Genomic DNA, 18675 nt, shown 5'->3' with positions numbered 1-18675 from the left:
TTAGAATCACTGTAAAAATATATCCGCATGCAAACTGCTTCGTTCTCCAATTGCCAGCCTTGGCTAATAATTTGCAGCATTCATTTTAAGGGGATTGGAGAAAGAAGAGAAGGAGGTGAAGAATCTTTGTGTTGGTTTTTAATGGGATGCCTTTAAGGGTTATCCCTCAACCTGTGAGAAGCGTGGAAGTTGTTATTGTTACTGTACCCTGGCTACTTTTTAGACCCGCTGCATTAGAATTAGAAGGTGGGCAGTTCTAGTTTTGCCCCATTTTGCTGCAACTATAAATGAAATACACAAACCTCTGTAGGAAGGCTATTTGGATGTCTGATAGTCTGTGCTACTCCCCAGCCATTGTCATAACTAAGCCATATTTTTCCACTGTAGTGACACTGTAATACACACTTACACACACACAGATTTGTAGCATCTGCGCCGTAATTTTTTATGAACATTTGAATACACTGATATAGAAAATTCTCTAATTTTCCAGCAGGCATGTTAACCTCTCACAATGTGAGATGTTGGATTCTTCTGTAAATCTCTCACGACTGTGTGTTCTGGAAACGTATCTGTAAATGTGGTTGGTTTTTCTTTTTAATTATTTTTTAATTTTTTTCTCCCCTCTCATTTCTCTGTGATGAGGGAGATGTGTCTTTTCCACCCTTACTTTTCTTCCCCTTTGCCAAGATGTTTTCCGGTATGCAGTGGAAGTCGCCCCCATCTCGGGCTGCAGTTTGTGCAAGGTGACAATGTGGGCTGCAGAAACTTCTGCAGCTGCTGTCTCCTGTTGGCTGGGTGTACATTAGAAGCTGCCGAAATACATCTGTTGTAGAAAGAAGAATGGTGAACGTTCACACCGTGCCACTATTGTTTAGATCCAGGATTGGCCCTGATTTAGCAAAGAATTCTAGACCTGAACCTGCTCCTGTTTGCTGAGGCTATGAAATATGTATTTCAGTGAAATTGCTTTACCGAATCATGACCTTCAATACTTAAGTATTTCTTCTGAATAAAATCATCTGTTTTGATTATTTAAAATCAGGCCTTGAAGAGTTCACTATGTTTAATTTTGCAGACCGTTAAAAACAAATGCAATCATTACTTCTTGCCCTTTTCAACGTAATTCAGTCAGTTCCGAGACCCTTTTTGAATGGAAAAAGAAAACCTCTGTAGAGACAGATTCCTCCAAAAGCACCAGTTCGGGGTTACAGAAAGATTTTACGTGAGAACACTTATGCTTTTAACCACATCCCTTACACTTCGGATCTGCGTCTGCTTTTTCAAACAATGGCTGTATATTTATAGTGTAAATATTCTCACTGAAGCAAACACAATGTGCAGTGCTACTCACATGTACAATAAATAGCGTCTCATGTCCACTTAGATTAGAATGCGCAGCTTTTAACACTGTTCAAAGATGACAGTGTATCTGTGGGGAAACACTGACATCCAGAAGGCACATTTCATAGAAAAAAAAAATATTAGTGATGTTTAATAAGAAGAAAAGAATACAAACTGCTCCTTCTGTTTTTTGGTTGTCTGAAATTTGAAGGTTTTCCCTCTTTTTCCAATGTGCATTTCCCCAAGTCTGAGAATGCACGAATGAGAAGGAATAGAAAAGCTGACATTATACGCTACAGTGTCTCTTCTGCATTGGATATAGTTTTTGTTGAGGGTGGTCCCTGCCGTATCTGCTCTTGGTATTTCGGTGCGGTTTCAGGGCACGTGTGAACCAGCAATCTCTGCAGATGCAGGAATACCTGAAGAAGATTGCTGAGAGTTTCTCGGTCACAGAGAGACGCTGTCTGAAGGCCGTCTGTCTGTTGATCTTCCCATTACGGTTCAGAGGGAGAATCTGAACATCCCGCTCTTTTATTTAGTGTTCAGTGATATCGCTCATCTCCACGAGTAATAGAGTGGAGCATCTTTAAGGTTTTAAATTCTGAGGCTTACTTTTGCAACACTTCTGTGAGAATTTTAGTGGAGCAAACACGTTTTTACAAATTAACATTCTTCATTTTGTATGCTTCCAAATTGCCTCTAAAAGAAACCTTTTCGGTTTGAGAATTGCACTGACCTTGCAAAATACCATATGTTGAGTATGCTGCTATTGCTCTTACAAACATTAGAAGTCAGGAATGAAAAGATACTGTGTGTATCCTATGGTAACTAAAGGAGTTAAATATATATATATATATATATATTTGTTCACAGTGATAGAAATTAAGCATTTTAGGTAAATAGCTTTTTTTTCTTTGTAAAGAAGCATTATTGCTTTGCATTATTTCAGATAACTGCACAGATATGTGGGTGGATGCATCGTGTAAATTAATTTTTCTTTCAGAATCTGGCTTAAATTCTGGAGCCATAGGATGTCAGTGTCAGAGTCTTAGCCAATTGCGTGTTCTTAACTCTTACACTGCAGTATATATTGCTAAGGGAGAGAAGTCAGTCGTGTAGTATTCTCAGCAGAACCTAAGACCAGAAAAGTAACTGCAAGAAGATGGATATTTCAGCCTAACACTCCGCTCCTTTGCTTTGACAGTTCAACACCAACCTTTTGTGTAGTTTTAATGTTTATTGTGTGGTTTAACTCCTTTTACTTCTGTGGTAAAGAAACCCTTTCACCAAATGCAGAAGTACCAGAATACACACCATTGTAAATAAATGAAGGAAAAGAACAGATACACCACTGGCTCAACTGGTTTCTGCTAGTGCAGGTATTTAGCTGCTTATGCGTCGCAGTTATAAAAATACGCATTTATGCAATTTGGAATTAAATAAGAAGATGCTAGCAGATAATTCACATGGATTTTTATACTCTATCAACCATAGCAACATTCAGCATCTTACACAGTTTCTTACATGTGTTTATTAAAAATATTGGGATATGAAAATGAGAGAAAATTGGCGTAGTTCCACTGAGGTTAGTAAGAGGATAGCTCTTCATAAAAGCTAAGAATATGGGCCCTGTCAGCTTGCAGTTTCTAATTGGTGACTGTCTGCTGATCATTACTAGGGTGGTTTTTTTTAAAGAAAAATGCCAGATGGTAACTGTCCATTTTTATGCATTTAGGCTTTTTAGAGGTTTTTTATTTTATTTTATTTAAAAGTCATTTCAGAAGCAAAAACTACATTCCATAATTGTTATTTACCTTTCTGAACTTAAAAATGTCTTTTCTTTTGCTGTTAGAAATGACTGACAACAGGTGTGTTTAATGGGAGAGATCTTAAAAGGGATCTTATGCTGTAGCTGTGGGAGTGAATTCTACTTGCATGCCTAGAATTTAGAACTGCAGAGGTGCTGTAGTGCTCAAATGCACACAGTCTATGAACAGCAACGTTACTGCAACGCTGAGACTCTGATTGATTTCTTAGTTCTCAGACTATTTCTGTGTTTTATTCTTTATTTTATGCACAAAGTGCAGTTTTTAAGAATATTTTTTCCGGTTTTCTAATGCTATTCTGACGTCTTTCTGGCCTTTGGCTCCAGGGTGATTTCTCTAGTGACTTCTGTTGTGCTTGGTATTCACTAGTCTTTTAAATATATCAGAAAACACCTGAGGCTGATGCAATCTGTAAAGAATTGTGCCATGCTTAACATTTGTAAAACTAATTATTTGCTGGGAAAAAAAAAAAATGACGCTTAGAGGACAAATGAAAGGTGTAGCGGGCATCTTAAGGTTCAGCACTACCCCAATTCTTGATGGGCTGCTTTTCCATTTTATCTTTAGAGCTCAGACTGGAGTACTTAACGGCTGCATAAACTGCTATTGCAAAGTTGAATGCAGAATGCAATGCTGGCTATAATACCATTACCTTTCTAAAAAATTCAGAGACTATCCAGGGAGTGTTCATATTACAATTAGAGAAGACTCTTAATTTTTTTTTTTTTTCCAGAAAAGAATAAATTAGCAACTGTGTACTAAATTTATGTATTTATGGGGTATTTATGTACCCCAATTTCCCAGTTCACCAAGACCTCAGCTTTGTTAACGTGGTAATACCTATTTCCTTCATATTGTGTAATAGCAGAACTGCCTTTTTTTTCTGACTTTCTTTCAATATTGTATGATGGCAGGATGTAGCCCACATTTCTGCATGGCTTTTTGCACAGTTCACCTGAAATGGAGGCAGTTTTTGCTTCAGTCTGTGAGAACTGTTCACAATCCATGTTCTCTACCTTGACATGCTTATAAATGATCTGCATTCCGTTATCATAGTGATTTTTTAAGCTTCTTTTTCAAAACTGAAGGGAAATGTGTACAAGTATGTTTTCTGATTTGCAATGAAAGTGTACATTTATCACTTAGGTACATGTAAGCCACTTCTGTGAATTGGGCCCTTGGAGTAAATGTGTTTTGATGTAATGGCCATCTGCTCATGAATATCACATTTGCTAGTTTAAAAAATAGTTTTATACAGATAAACACATAGTTTGGTAAGATCGTATAGTTTCACCAGGTGGCAATACAATAGCAAAGTTTGATCTTTAAAGTAAGCCAATAATCAAGCTGGGAGGGAGGCTTCAGGGTTTTTTTTGCTTTGTTTCGATTTTGTCATTGCTTTTAAAAATTCATCTCTACCATTTACTTTTAGTTGCTGACTGCTGTTTTCAAAATGGTAAATGCTGCACCCACATCAGATCATAACAGGAGGCAAAGTATATTCTTGCCATTTAGAAACAGTCATAGTCTCGCTTCCCTTTTTACCTTGTAAAAATGACAGCTGTTCAGCTCTCAAATGGACCAAGTACAACCAGTCATCAGGAGGCCCTGGAACAACCATATCAGACGTACTTGCCCAGTGCAGTTCCAATAGAGTCAGGTGTTGGTGACACAGAAATGATCCTTGATGCTGTAGCTAAAGCTGATTTGCCAAAAAAGGCAGCCTAGATGCGATGGAGTTGGTCAAGCTGATGGTTCTGATAGTGTAGGTCCATGGATCAGCCATTTTACATACCTATTTCAGTAAATACAGTTCAGGGCCAGGGCATTTTTCAAGTCAATTAAAACTGGTTTAGTAGGTTCTTTGATTGATTTTGATTTCAATATTATGGTATCCAGTGTTATCTTGGCACATTTTTTTACTGCTGAAATCAAAGTTAGATAGTATATATATCAAACTGTAACCAGGACCAGAGGATGTGGATTTATAGATGAAATGTGTAAGTGATGGTGAGTTTGGTTTCTGGATGTATCATCAAAATTTGTCCTTATGGTTTTATTATGGCTTTTATATGGCTTTTAGTACAGAAGACAGCAGCGATGTAAAAAGTGCGTGTTCAGTAACTTTGTCTTGTTTTTTTTTTTTTTCTCTTTCTTTTTCCTCCTCCTGTATTTTAGCATATGTTCCTGAGGAGGAATTGAAAGCAGCAGAAATAGATGAAGACAGCGTGGAAGATGATGGGCTGTCTCTGGACATCCAGGAGAATGAGTATTTGTGCAATGAAGAAACGGAGATCAAAGAGGCTCAAAGCTACCAGAACTCCCCAGTCAGCACTGCAACTAATCAGGATGCAGGCTATGGTTCGCCGTTTAGTGAAAACAGCGATCAGCTGGCCCATTTCAAAAGCACTTCCTCTAAAGAAGAGAAAGAAGATCCTCAGTGCACAGACAATGTTTCCTATCCACAGGACAGCTTGGCACAAATAAAAGCTGTGTATGCAAATTTGCTTTCAGAGACTTGCTGGTCCAGTTTAGCTTTGGACTTAAAGAAATCCAATCCAACCACCAGCAACAATGGAATCAGCCAGAACGAAAACACCACCAGTACTGACACCAACGTCAGTTCCCAGAGTACTGGTACTACCAGTACCAGCACTAGTACCAGTACAACTACCAGTAATACTAGCAACAGCAGTAGTAACAGTAACAGCGGTGGCTCAGGTTATGACTGGCATCAAGCTGCGTTAGCTAAAACGTTGCAGCAGACCTCATCGTATGGACTTCTCCCAGAGCCTAGTCTTTTCAGCACAGTACAACTTTACCGGCAAAATAATAAACTTTATGGGTCCGTGTTCACCGGTGCTAGTAAGTTCCGATGCAAAGATTGCAGTGCAGCCTATGACACACTGGTGGAGCTAACAGTGCACATGAATGAAACTGGACATTATCGTGATGACAACAGAGATAAAGAAGCTGATAAGACCAAACGGTGGTCAAAGCCAAGAAAACGGTCGCTTATGGAAATGGAAGGCAAAGAGGATGCTCAAAAAGTGCTGAAGTGCATGTACTGTGGGCATTCATTTGAGTCCTTGCAAGACCTCAGTGTCCATATGATAAAAACAAAGCATTACCAGAAAGTGCCTCTGAAGGAGCCAGTACCAGCCATCACTAAATTGGTCCCTTCTACCAAAAAGCGAGCACTTCAGGACTTAGCTTCACCTTGCTCACCTGAGCCAACAGGGATCGCTGCAGAAGCTTCACTAGCTGAGTCTGCAAAGGATCAGAAAACTGCCAACCCCTACGTGACTCCAAACAACCGCTATGGCTATCAAAATGGTGCTAGCTACACTTGGCAGTTTGAGGCACGCAAAGCCCAGATACTGAAATGCATGGAATGTGGCAGTTCCCATGACACTTTGCAGCAGCTCACTGCTCACATGATGGTTACTGGTCATTTTTTGAAAGTGACCAATTCTGCTTCCAAAAAAGGTAAACAACTAGTACTGGACCCTGTGGTGGAGGAGAAGATACAATCTATTCCTCTTCCACCTACCACCCACACAAGGCTACCAGCCTCCAACATTAAAAAGCAGCCTGATTCCCCGGCAGGATCCACCAACTCGGAGGAAAAGAAAGACCCAGAGAAGGAAAAAGTGGTGGTCGGTGAAACTGAGAAAAAGATTAAAGAAGAGAATGAGGACTCTACAGAGAAATTTGAGCCAACAGCTTTGTATCAGTACCTCAGAGAGGAGGATCTAGATGATAGTCCAAAAGGTGGAATAGACATATTAAAATCCCTTGAGAACACGGTGACAACAGCTATCAGCAAAGCTCAGAATGGCGCACCTTCCTGGGGGGGATATCCCAGTATTCATGCAGCCTACCAGCTCCCGGGCACAGTCAAACCCCTTCAGACCACTGTGCAGAGTGTTCAAATGCAGCCGTCTTATGCCAGCAGCGTAAAATCACTGTCTTCGGAACACAATGCGCTCATCCATTCCCCAGGCAATCTCACACCCCCACCTCACAAGAGCAACGTATCTGCTATGGAAGAGCTGGTTGAGAAAGTTACAGGTAAAATCAACGTGAAGAAGGAAGAAAAGCCTTTGGAGAAAGAGAAGAGTTCTCCAGTCAAACCCATGTCACCTGCTGCTAAAGAAAACAAAGACTTCCCCAAAGCGGAAGAAATAAATAACAAACAGCAGCAGAAGAAGAGCTCTGAGACAGAAGTTCAGAAGGTAAAAAAGGATAGTCCAGCTGAAGCACATACTCCAAATGGTACAGAGCCACTTAAAACAAAGGTTGCAAATGGCTGTAACAATTTAGGAATCATCACAGATCATTCACCTGAGCCATCCTTCATTAATCCATTGAGCGCTTTACAGTCCATTATGAATACCCACTTAGGCAAAATTTCTAAGCCGGTAAGCCCCTCTCTGGACCCTTTGGCCATGCTGTACAAAATTAGTAACAGCATGTTGGACAAACCCATTTACCCAACCACTCCGGTCAAGCAGGCTGATGCTATCGACCGATATTACTATGAGAACAGTGATCAGCCTATTGATTTAACTAAGTCCAAAAACAAACCTCTTGTTTCCAGTGTTGCTGACTCTGCCTCATCTCCGCTAAGAGAGAGTGCCCTGTTGGATATTTCCGATATGGTGAAGAACCTCACGGGGCGTTTGACACCCAAATCTTCGACTCCGTCCACCGTGTCAGAGAAGTCAGATGCTGATGGGAGCAGCTTTGAGGAAGCTCTGGATGAACTGTCGCCAATACACAAGAGGAAGGGCAGGCAGTCCAACTGGAATCCTCAACATCTTCTGATCCTTCAAGCCCAGTTTGCTTCCAGCTTGAGGGAGACCTCAGAAGGCAAATACATTATGTCGGACCTCGGTCCACAAGAGCGGGTACACATCTCTAAGTTTACTGGTCTTTCCATGACCACAATTAGCCACTGGCTGGCCAATGTGAAGTATCAGCTAAGAAGGACAGGTGGAACTAAATTTTTAAAGAATTTGGACACAGGACATCCTGTTTTCTTTTGCAATGATTGTGCCTCTCAGTTCAGGACTGCTTCTACATACATAAGTCACTTAGAGACACATCTAGGGTTTAGTTTGAAGGATCTGTCAAAGTTGCCACTTAATCAGATTCAAGAACAGCAGAATGTTTCAAAAGTCCTCACAAACAAGACTTTGGGCTCACTTGGAATAGCTGAGGAGGACTTAGGCTCCACATTCCAGTGTAAGCTCTGTAACCGAACTTTTGCAAGCAAGCATGCAGTCAAACTGCACCTTAGTAAAACACATGGCAAGTCCCCAGAGGACCATCTGATCTATGTAACTGAGTTAGAAAAACAATAGCGTCCAGGTAAGCAGCCAGGTATGCAAGTGACCACAGGAACATTGCACTAAACTTCTTCATAGTACTGCACTAGGCCTGACCTGAGCCTCTGAAATCAGTCTTACTTTTGTTGCTGAACTGCCTATCTGGACCTTGGTTTTTCTTACACTTATTTTGTAGTTATATTTATATGCTCTTTGTCTGATCTGTGCATGGTTATTTTTTGTTTCTGTTTTTATTTTTTTGTGAGTCAAAGTCTGACCTTTATTTTCAACATCTGTCCTTGATGTTAAGCTATCTTTTGTAGAATATAGTGGGAGACGCTATTGAGAGACATTAATTTAGCCGTAAAGAAAGACACAAAGAACAATGATAAAGAGACATCCTAAAATTACAAAGTTGCCATGACAATAAAGGTCACAGAACCTGGTAGTGTCAAGTTTTAACCCTCTGAGAACTGTAATAGCATTTCTGTGCCTTTCCCAGTGACTAAATGAGTAAATAAGGAGAAACGAAACAAAGGCTTCAAGGCATTTCATTCAGATAAAATGTGTGTCAGAAGAAGAACTTTTTTTTTTAAAATGAATGAGCTTCTTTTTTTGTTGTTTTGTTTTGTTTTAATGCAGAACTGGTTTGTGAAGAAATTGTGCATGCAGTCCTTGGAAGAAGGAGAGCTGTGTAGTACTCAAGGGGTTAGGAAGCCACAACTATATAAGTTAAATAATGATTAAAAAGGAAAACAAGTTGCCACTATACCCAAACCCTCTGGATGCTGAGAATTGCCATTGTCTGGCAAAAAAAATAAAAAATAAAAAATAAAATTTAAAAAAAGTTAAAAAAAAAAGAAGTATGCAAGCTGTTATTTAAAAAAATGTAAAAATGCTCTTTTCTTTCTTTTTTTTTTCTTTTTTTTTTTCTTTTTTTCCTGTAAAATACTGCAGTTTATAGTTATTTACAAATGTTAAGCTTTGGTACAAGCTGACCTTTCTATAGTGTGCTGCATTAGTAAATGAAAACAAAAAAAAAATGGGGCAAATGTTGAATTCTGTTCCTTGTAAATTGCCAGCATCAGCTTAAAAAATACATGTTACATATCGTACCATTTTAAACTGTTCAACTTTCTTTGTACCTTCTGGCTGTACGCTTTCTCTTTTAACTTTTTATATTGTCATTTTATATTCAATTTCTGTGTATATAATGTAAAACCACACTTTTTGAATAAAATTTAGTTCCTGCAGCTTGATATAAATAGAGAAATTTTACTGGCACCTGCATCTTTCCAGATGCATGTACTTAAAGGAACTATCTGACAAAAATAAATAAATAAATAAAAATAAAGCAAGCAATGCACTATGAATTATACATTTTGATGTTTTATCATTAATATTGTACAGTACATTTTGGTTCACACAATTAAATCCACTGTTTTCTCAAGTGTAAAATAAACCCACATGCAGTTCTTGATTTACATACATTGTCATGTCGTCATTATTTTGGCTTTGAGGTGTTATTCCAGCAGTAAGAGGTATCGTTTATGTAATCAACCAGCAAACGTCTATTCAAAATAATCTCTCATGATCTGTGTGCTGACGTGTTTCATTCTAAGCCGTAATGCTAATAACTTCTTAAAGGAGATTTGCCGTGGATGCGTACCTGGTAGGGTACGGAATAGGTGGGGCTCCATCCATTTGAAACAGGCACTCTGTTCTGCTCTGAAGTGTAAGGAAGGCTGCAGAGGTTTCTGTTAAGTTCATTTTCCTGTGCTGTGTGACCGTACTTGTAATCATTTTGTGTGTGCGCTCAAAGGCCATCTCCTCCCTTCTTTCTCAGGGAAAACACCTTTTGATTTCAACTGATACACAGTAAGATGCTGTGGCTTCTGCCCCTCTAGTCTGCTGAATACTGTGGTTCTTGCCTTTCTGGCAGTAGTGAAGACCTCTGAGGCTTTGACACCAGTTTTTACTTACAGTACAAGAAGAAAGACCTGTGTTTCTCTGTACTTTTTAAATATTACATTTTGAGGTAAGCTGAGTGCTATCATAGCAGGTGTTTCCCTTAATCTTTATTTCTGTTCTGTTGAATGCAGATGTCATTTAGAATGTAAAAGAGAGCTGTCAGAGCCTTCAGTACTCTATCTCCTGAGTGCTTTGACAGGTACAGTGTATGAAAGCCTGGGATCTGCTATCCATTACACTTTTTTGGAGGGGATATTAAATATGAGGACCTAGAGGGGTTTGCTTTCACATAGTATTAGCAATAATATTGCGTCACATATAGTTCTGTGTACATATTTATGTTTCTGCTCGTTCTCCTCAGTTGTTCTGAAAATAATTTACATCCAAGATCTTTGCCTCCAAATACAGCACAGCTCCATATTTAATTTTGCTTCAGTGACAACTGCAGGAATACCCACGCATTGCTCCGTTCTCTGCATGAGCCTAGCAGGCCTAGGTCAGCTACATTTACATAGCATTTCTAACGAGAGCAGGAAAAGTGCTGTGAAGATTTTTTAAGCGTCCCTTCCTTTCTTCACTACTAACTACCTATATCCTTCGGGGGATGTAGCCATTTAGACACTGCAGTTCAATTACTGGATGATTATGTACTTGGGGCCCAAGGGGTGCCGAGGAAGAATAACAGTCAGGCCTATGGCTGTAATGCAGTCTTTAAATAATAACCCTTTGAAGTTTTGTTTACTTTACCACAGGCCTGCAAACATATGATTATAGAATGTGCTGTATTACATTGCAGTAGTGGGTGAAAAGGTTGAAAGGGAGAAATAATAGCTCTAAAGTGGGTTTGAATCTAATGTAAATCCATTAAAACTCATTTTGAAACATGGCATGTAAAGTGAGTTCTCAACACCAGGTGACTCCCTCGAGAGGTGTTTATGACATTGCTAAATCCGTTCAGTTCTGATAGCTTCAGAATTGGACAATCACTCATCATCTGCGCCACTGTCTGAGGAGAGTCCATTTAGAATAAACCAACAGTTCTACCTGGAGACTGCACCGGTGTCACGATTTCGCAAACTGAAATATGAAGCAGATGAAAATGTGAGGGCTCTGGTGTTTAACAAAACAAAGCACAGAGATGGCGTGATCTTTATTCTTTGGGGTTTTGCCACTTTTGTTTGAGTACAGCGTTTCTGAAAAAAAGAAATAATACAAATCTTCCTTTTTCACAAAGTCGTGCGCTCTAAATCTGAGTTAGTTACCCTTCACCTCATCAGTTTGCATGTTTATTTTTCCTTTGTTTTCACAAGCTTTCCACAAAGGTAAGTTTGTGCTCTTCTGTTAGTAGGTGCCAAATCTACTGCATGGAGGAGACCCCTTAAGCTTTCAGGATTGTCACCATCCCTGAATGGTTTAAAACCTGTTTGGATGTGGCGCTCAGGGACATGATTTAGCAGAAGGTTGTTAGAGTTAGGGTAGTATGGTCAGGTTGCGGTTGGACTTGGTGATCTTTAAGGTCTTTTCCAACCTGAGTAATTCCATGATTCTATGACTGTTCCTGAAGAAAAGAGATGTAGGAGCACTGACACTGTGTAAACCTGTATACCTGCCCTGTGACATATTCAGCATCCGGTGTATCTACTTCTTTTCAAAGATGAACGCAGCTGCATTTTTGCAGCAGTGCATTGCTGGTGTTCACATACCTGCTCCTATCTGTTCTCAAAGGGGAAGACCTTGGTTTGGCTGTTTCATAGGCTTGATTTCTGCTTCCGTGTGCATTTTCTTTATTTCTGTTTTGAAGCTCATGCATACTGTTGCAAATTTGAGAGATCAGTGTACTGACAACATTAGTACTGAATGAGACGATTTTTTTTCCATTTTTAATAGCATTTGTTTGAATATTTGCTAATATCTTCAGCAACATAACTTTGTTACATCTTTCTCTGGGTAGTTATGCTGGTAATAACGACACCAGACATAATCTGTCCTTATCATAGACAGCTAAAATGCAATTGCAATTAAGTATAAAGGCAAAAAAATATAAATGTTATCTTGCGTTAGACTAATCACTGCAAAGTACGTCAGATTTTGCCTGCAATTTATAAATCCATCTCAGATTTGAGTGTGTTATATCCTTTAAATAATATGGCACGAGCCTGGCTCAAAGACCTCCAAGGAGAGGCCGGTTTCCATGCAGAGTGTTCTCACAGCTCCGTACGTGTTGGTCTCCTGGCTGATTCAGAATCAAGTTACTCTCCCAGCATGAAAGTATCAGGAAGTGGGATTTTACCATCTGTTCACTGAAATTTAAACTGGGTTCCTTTTCTGTCCGTGTCTGACAATAGGAGGCTAACCTGACTTTGCTGGCCAGATACTTATTTAGATAATGCGATTCTTTCAATCTTTTCTTTTCCCTACTGTTCTCTTTGAGTTTCTTCTCATTGTGTTTCACATGGCTTCCTGTAATTTCTTCTCATCCTTTTCAACCCAGGACATTCTATGATATTCTATGATATGATTCTATGTGTATAGTCATCTTCATCCGAGACACAGGTATAGTGACCACATTTGGGGATGAAAGATGCTCTTTTAAGTAAAGACGATACAAGGGAAGAAATCAGAACTCAAAACTGCATGTGTTGTGAAAAAGGAGAATATTTTTCAAGTCTCTTTAGATGATATAGGTTACCTAAGGTCAATATCCTTTATGAAACATATTTCTTTCTCCAGAATCTTCACCAGCTTAATATCTTCTGACAACTCATATTGCAAAACTCTTTTTAGAATAGTCTAGCACAAAGAAAGTAGAGCTGCAAAGACTGTTATGAGGCTAATGGACATTTTCAGAGAACCAGTTTTAGAATGGATGATGATTACAAAAGCTGTAGACCTTCCCCCTGAGAATGAGGAGCTCCAGTTACTCTACTGTGAAGATCACTTTTTGGTGTCTGTCTTCCGTCCTGTCTAGTGGCCTGCTGAATCAAGGGTCAGCACGGTCACGATATATCTAATAAGTTTTTATCCTAATTACTGTAGTTGTTGTCTACTTTTTCTCCTTCTCTGCAGAAGATATGAAGTTTAAATTTTGTTTAGCTATGGTCTGTCAGGTTATTTTGATGGTTTTTAATTCTGGTTAAACTTCTTAATGTAGAAGATCAACTATTAAAATTATTTCTTAAAAAAAAAAACATTTTAACTACATTGTTCAAGAGATAATGGGTAGGCAATCAATATAAATTAGTTCTCATTTGCTCAGAACAGCTTTTATGATGAAATCTTAAGGGCTGATGGGACATACTAGGCAAGTATAGGCCAACCTTTAGGACTATGCAGGTGGAAGTCATCCCTCCTGGTACTTGCTACTGCTCATCCAAGGCTTTCTGCTTAGTGTGTCCAGACTGAAGTTTGTGTTTGAGCTTGTCTGTGAAGCACAAAAGCGGGGTAGTACCCACAGTCCTTAACCCAAAGATAGAATCATAGAATCATAGAATCATAGAATGGCCTGGGTTGAACAGGACCACAATGATTATCAAGTTTCAACCCCCCTGCTATGTGCAGGGTCGCCAACCACTAGTCCAGGCTGCCCAGAGCAACATCCAGCCTGGCCTTGAATGCCTCCAGTGACGGGGCACCCACAATCTCCTTGGGCAATCTGTTTCAGTGTGTCACCACTCTCTGTGTGAAAGACTTCCTCCTAATATCTAACCTAAACCTCCCCTGTCTCAGTTTAAAACCATTCCCCCTTGTCCTATCACTATCCACACTTGTAAGCAGCCATTCCCTTTCCTGTTTATATGCTTCCTTCAAGTACTGGAAAGCCGCAATGAGGTCTCCCCAGAGCCTTCTCTTCTCCAAGCTAAACAAGCCCAGTTCCCTCAACCTTTCCTCATAGGAGAGGTGCTCCAGCCCTCTGATCATCTTAGTGGCCCTCCTCTGGACCCGCTCTAAGAGCTCCACGTCCTTCCTGTACGGGGGGCCCCAGGTCTGGACGCAGTACTCCAGATGGGGCCTCACAAGAGCCGAGTAGAGGGACAATCACTTCCCTCTCCCTGCTGGCCACCTCTTTTTTAATGCAGCCCAGAACACAGCTGGCCTTCTGGGCTACAAGTGCACACTGCTGACTCGTGTCCTGCTTCTTGTCTACCAGGACCCCCAAGTCTTTTTCTGCAGGGCTCCTCTCAAGGAGATCTTCCCCCAGTTTGTATAAATACCTGGGATTGCCCTGACCCAAGTGCAGCACCCTGCACTTGGCCTCATTGAACCTCATTAGGTTTTCATGGACCCACTTCTCCAGCCTGTCCAGGTCCTTCTGGATGGCTTCCCTTCCTTCCAATGTATTGACTGCACCACTCAGCTTGGTGTCTACTGCAAACTTGTTGAGGGTGCACTCGATGCCATCGTCTGTCATTGATGAAGACGTTGAAGAGCACCGATCCCAAGACCGACCCCTGAGGGACACCGCTTGTGACCAGCCTCCACCCTGACACAGAACCACTGGTCACAACCCTTTGGCTGCGTCCAGCCATCCAATTCCTAGTCCATCAAACAGTCCATCCTTCAAATCCACACCTGACCATGACATACATGAAGGTGGAACCCTGAAAGCAGCATGCTAAAAATCAAATAGTCAGAAATAACACCCAGATCTATTGACCAGGAGGTAGAGGTCAAACGACCAGAACATGCTGCCAGGCACAGTTCTTTACTCCCCAGAGAGTTTATATTCAACACAAAACAGCAGTTGAGTTCAGTCTTTCATAATGTAGGTTGGAAGGAAGACCCAATAGCCACATGCAAGCAATTTCTTTCAAACAAGTTCACTAGTGGACTAGTGGGTGTTAAATCAGTTTGGCAAAACACATTAACCTGCCAGATGGCCCTTCAGTTTCATTATATCATCCTGTGTATTGCCATGCTCAGAATCCCTTCACCCCTTGGTACCCCTTTCAGAGGATCCTGGATGCCCAAGACTGCATAGTGCCAAGGTCACTTATCAGTCCTGCTGAATTACTTGAAATTCTGAGTTTTAGTAATTTTGAATGACAAGGTACATTACTATGCTCTGGAAATAGGCAGAGTTTTCAGGTCTAGACAGACAGATTGGGTCACACACCATTTGTCATCATCCTGCAGCCAACGGAGACCGTTGCTGTTAAATCCCGAAGGCTGCTTCACATGAAACTCAGGGAAGAGCAACTTTTTTTTTTTTTTTTTTTTTTGCTGCTCTCCCTCTGCTCTGTATTTGGACATGCAAAGATATTGTGGTGGTTTAACCTGAGCATTTCTGAGTAGAGTGTTCTGTAAAAACTAACCTCCTTTTCCAAATCTTGGTTTGGTTTAGTTTATCGCTGCAGGGTTCCAATGTGTAACGTCTTATTTGTTGTCATGGAAGCACTGCTACAGGCTCAGTGTCAGGAACATCCTCTTCTCCCTGCACCCCCCAGCCTCCAGCAGAGCAAGGAGATGTGGCGGGTGGCTCTGCTCTGCAAGGAGCTGGTGGTGGGCTGCGAGGGAGAGAAGCCGATAGCAGGGGAATTCATTCTTAATGAAGGGGTACAAAGCTTCATGTTTTCAGTTGACTCCTTCAACTGACCCAGCTGTGCCTTGCTGTATGAGGTGTGGCTCTGGAAAATGCTGCTCCTGGGCCATAGGGTCATTGGCATCTCCTTGGTTCATGCTTAGAAAGGGGAAAGTGTTATGCAGTAGATCACTTCTGCCCAGCCCATGTTCCCAGGAAAGCAAGACCTCCTGCAGGTAGGAGGTGAGATTCATGGGTGTTTTGTCTTACTGCTGTAAGTCACTCCCTAGGTATTTCCAACTACTTTTAAAGCAATTGAAGCCAAACTGGAAGAACCTCTGTGCTATAATAAGAACTGCCCATGACTGCTGTGGCAGGGAAGCTGCCCACTGACACCAGTATAACTATAGGGATTTAACTGGAAAAACTTCAATGTAGACAAGTTCTAAGCTTACTAATTGCAAATACTGTCACTGAAGACCACTGCAGCCTCAGACACCACTCAAAGTTGGTATATTACTTGGCAATCCAAGGTCAAACACGCTCAGCATGTTTGCGATGGGCACTCAGCATTAATAATTATATATAGTTGTATCAGAGGGTGTAGCATGATGATAAAATGTGTTTCAAGGATGCACTGTATAGTACATTTCTTTTTGCAGTCATGTGTGTCTTTGTGTTCAAAAGAGAACTGTATTCTTAGTTGCCTCCAAAGTGCTGTCTTGCTAAAGTTTGTACCATTTAGCACTAACTACCTGTGCTATTTCTCATCACTACTTTTCTGTTGTGGGATAATGCAAAAAATTAGATGGCTGTGCACTAAAGAAGGCAGCAGGTCCAAGCTTTACATTGCATGGGGATCCTCTGCCTGAGTTTTGGGGGTTGGTGAATGAGTGTCACATTCCACGTTTTTTAGGTCTACTTTGACAACTGTGAATCTGGAAAAGTGCAAAGAAGAAATAGGACCAAGGAATGACTGAAAACAGTGTCTAATGATCACCAGCCACTGAAAGGGGAAAAGCAGCATAAAAAAGAATTGGAAATCCACTGTGAGATGAAGGAAAAGATGGGAAGAATAAGCGATGGGAGAATAATTGCTATTAGCAAGAGCAGACGGCGGGGATTGTGAAAGCTAGGGCTGAGAGGGATGAAAATGGAAAGGGTGTTAGGAAATAAGGGTACTGGCTAGATAAGGCTGAAAGGGGCTCTGTGCTGGGAGATGGGCATGCCCAAGTGATGCCTGGGAACTTCTCTGACCTCTTGCAAAAATTGTGGAATGAACCTGAATTTGTTTCAGGAAGGAAATAAGGTTTTGCAGTGGACAGCTGAAGCGTCCAGTGTAAAAACTTCACAGCACTGTCTGATCCAAAGCTGTAGCATTGGGGTGAGAGAAGATAAGGAGGAAAGCTGAGCAGAGTTTGAATGACTCGTGGTAGCAAGTGCTCTTTACTTGGTGTTGCATTAGACTTAGAGAGGAGCAAAGAGGAAAGCTTTGGGGAGGAAATTAAGGGTTGTTTTGTTGCTGCTGGGTTGTTTATTTTTTATTATTATTTTTTATTTTTTTTTCCATTTAACACTTTCTAAGAGCAATAGCTACACCAAGTTTGTATCACAGTAGCAGAGTCCAGGGCCCTGAGCGTGCTGGTTGCTATAAAAACACACAGTAACAGAAGTTACCTTCTTATTTAAGAAAAGATGGAACAAGTGGGTGTAAAAGCAACCAGAAACAGGGGAGAAGGTGGTGCAATTTCACAGGCTATCCATGTACATAATTTGAGTGCTTGCAAGTCACTTAATTTTTAAAGATGTACTAATAGATGTGCTGCAGTCCCTACCGTCCATTCACCTAGCTGCTCTCAGTCGGCAACTTCACTATTGATATCTGGGCATCATTCTAAGTGAGCACTTAAGGTTGAGTATCAGGGGAAGGTATTTATAGTTTCAGCAGAGTGGGTTGATAGCTATTCCAGCTCCAGATGGGAATTGGGTTACATGACAGATCAGGCTGCCTTCCAATTTTATCCAATACCAGCGATAAGGGGAAGGGGGAGGGAGGACAGCTGCAGCCGTATAGTCCTTCTAGGGTTAAAGATCCTAATGCTTTAAAGAGAATGTCTAAAAGAAAATTTCTTTCTGAAATAATTTATGGAAATGCCGTGCTCCCTTTGAAGGTTCCATGTCACTGCATGGCACTACGCAATGTTCTCTTTCTTCACCTGTCAGGCAAGGACCACCTCGAAGAGTCTCACTGCTGATTACTAGTTAATTGTCATTAATAAGTGACAACTGACATTATGGGGGCTTAATGCAGAGAGAACAGAAAAGAGCCACAGATATTCTAATGAGCTGACTCCTACGTGCCCTCTATTGTTGTCGAAAATGAGGAGCTGTCGTCATTGTTCAGGAGATGGGCTTCAATTGCTCTGGAAAAATATTCTCTTTTAATTTCTTTATGCATAGATAATTCCTGGTGCACTCTCTCTCCGTCTGTCTCTCTTGCTCTTTCTTTCTCTCATACACACACACACAGACACACACACCTTTCTGTGAATGCAGGAAAAACTTCCCCTGAAGATAGACTATTTGTTTTAAGGTACACTTTGATTTAGATGATAAGTGCATGTGCAAGCATACGTGGACGCACATACACAAGGAGCGCCTATGTGCAAACCACCAGGATGTG

At 40.8% G+C, this 18675-nt stretch overlaps 1 protein-coding gene across 2 annotated transcripts in view; it reads left to right on the top strand.

Annotated features, from left to right (window-relative positions):
• TSHZ1 (teashirt zinc finger homeobox 1) overlaps positions 1–9987 on the top strand; it is a 54594-nt gene extending 44607 nt beyond the window's left edge. For both annotated transcript variants that reach the window (XM_015282420.4, XM_040695660.2), the window contains exon 2: positions 5349–9987. In XM_015282420.4, the coding sequence (XP_015137906.2) occupies positions 5349–8539 (3191 nt within the window). In that variant the 3' untranslated portion in view covers positions 8540–9987. The remainder of the gene's footprint in view (positions 1–5348) is intronic.
• The last annotated feature ends 8688 nt before the right edge of the window (positions 9988–18675 follow it).

The sequence above is a fragment of the Gallus gallus genome, chromosome 2, assembly GCF_016699485.2.
Source record: "Gallus gallus isolate bGalGal1 chromosome 2, bGalGal1.mat.broiler.GRCg7b, whole genome shotgun sequence".
Classification (NCBI taxonomy): Eukaryota; Metazoa; Chordata; class Aves; order Galliformes; family Phasianidae; genus Gallus; species Gallus gallus.
The sequence above is the reverse complement of the archived record's forward strand: the minus strand, read 5'-3'. Positions and strand labels throughout refer to the sequence as shown.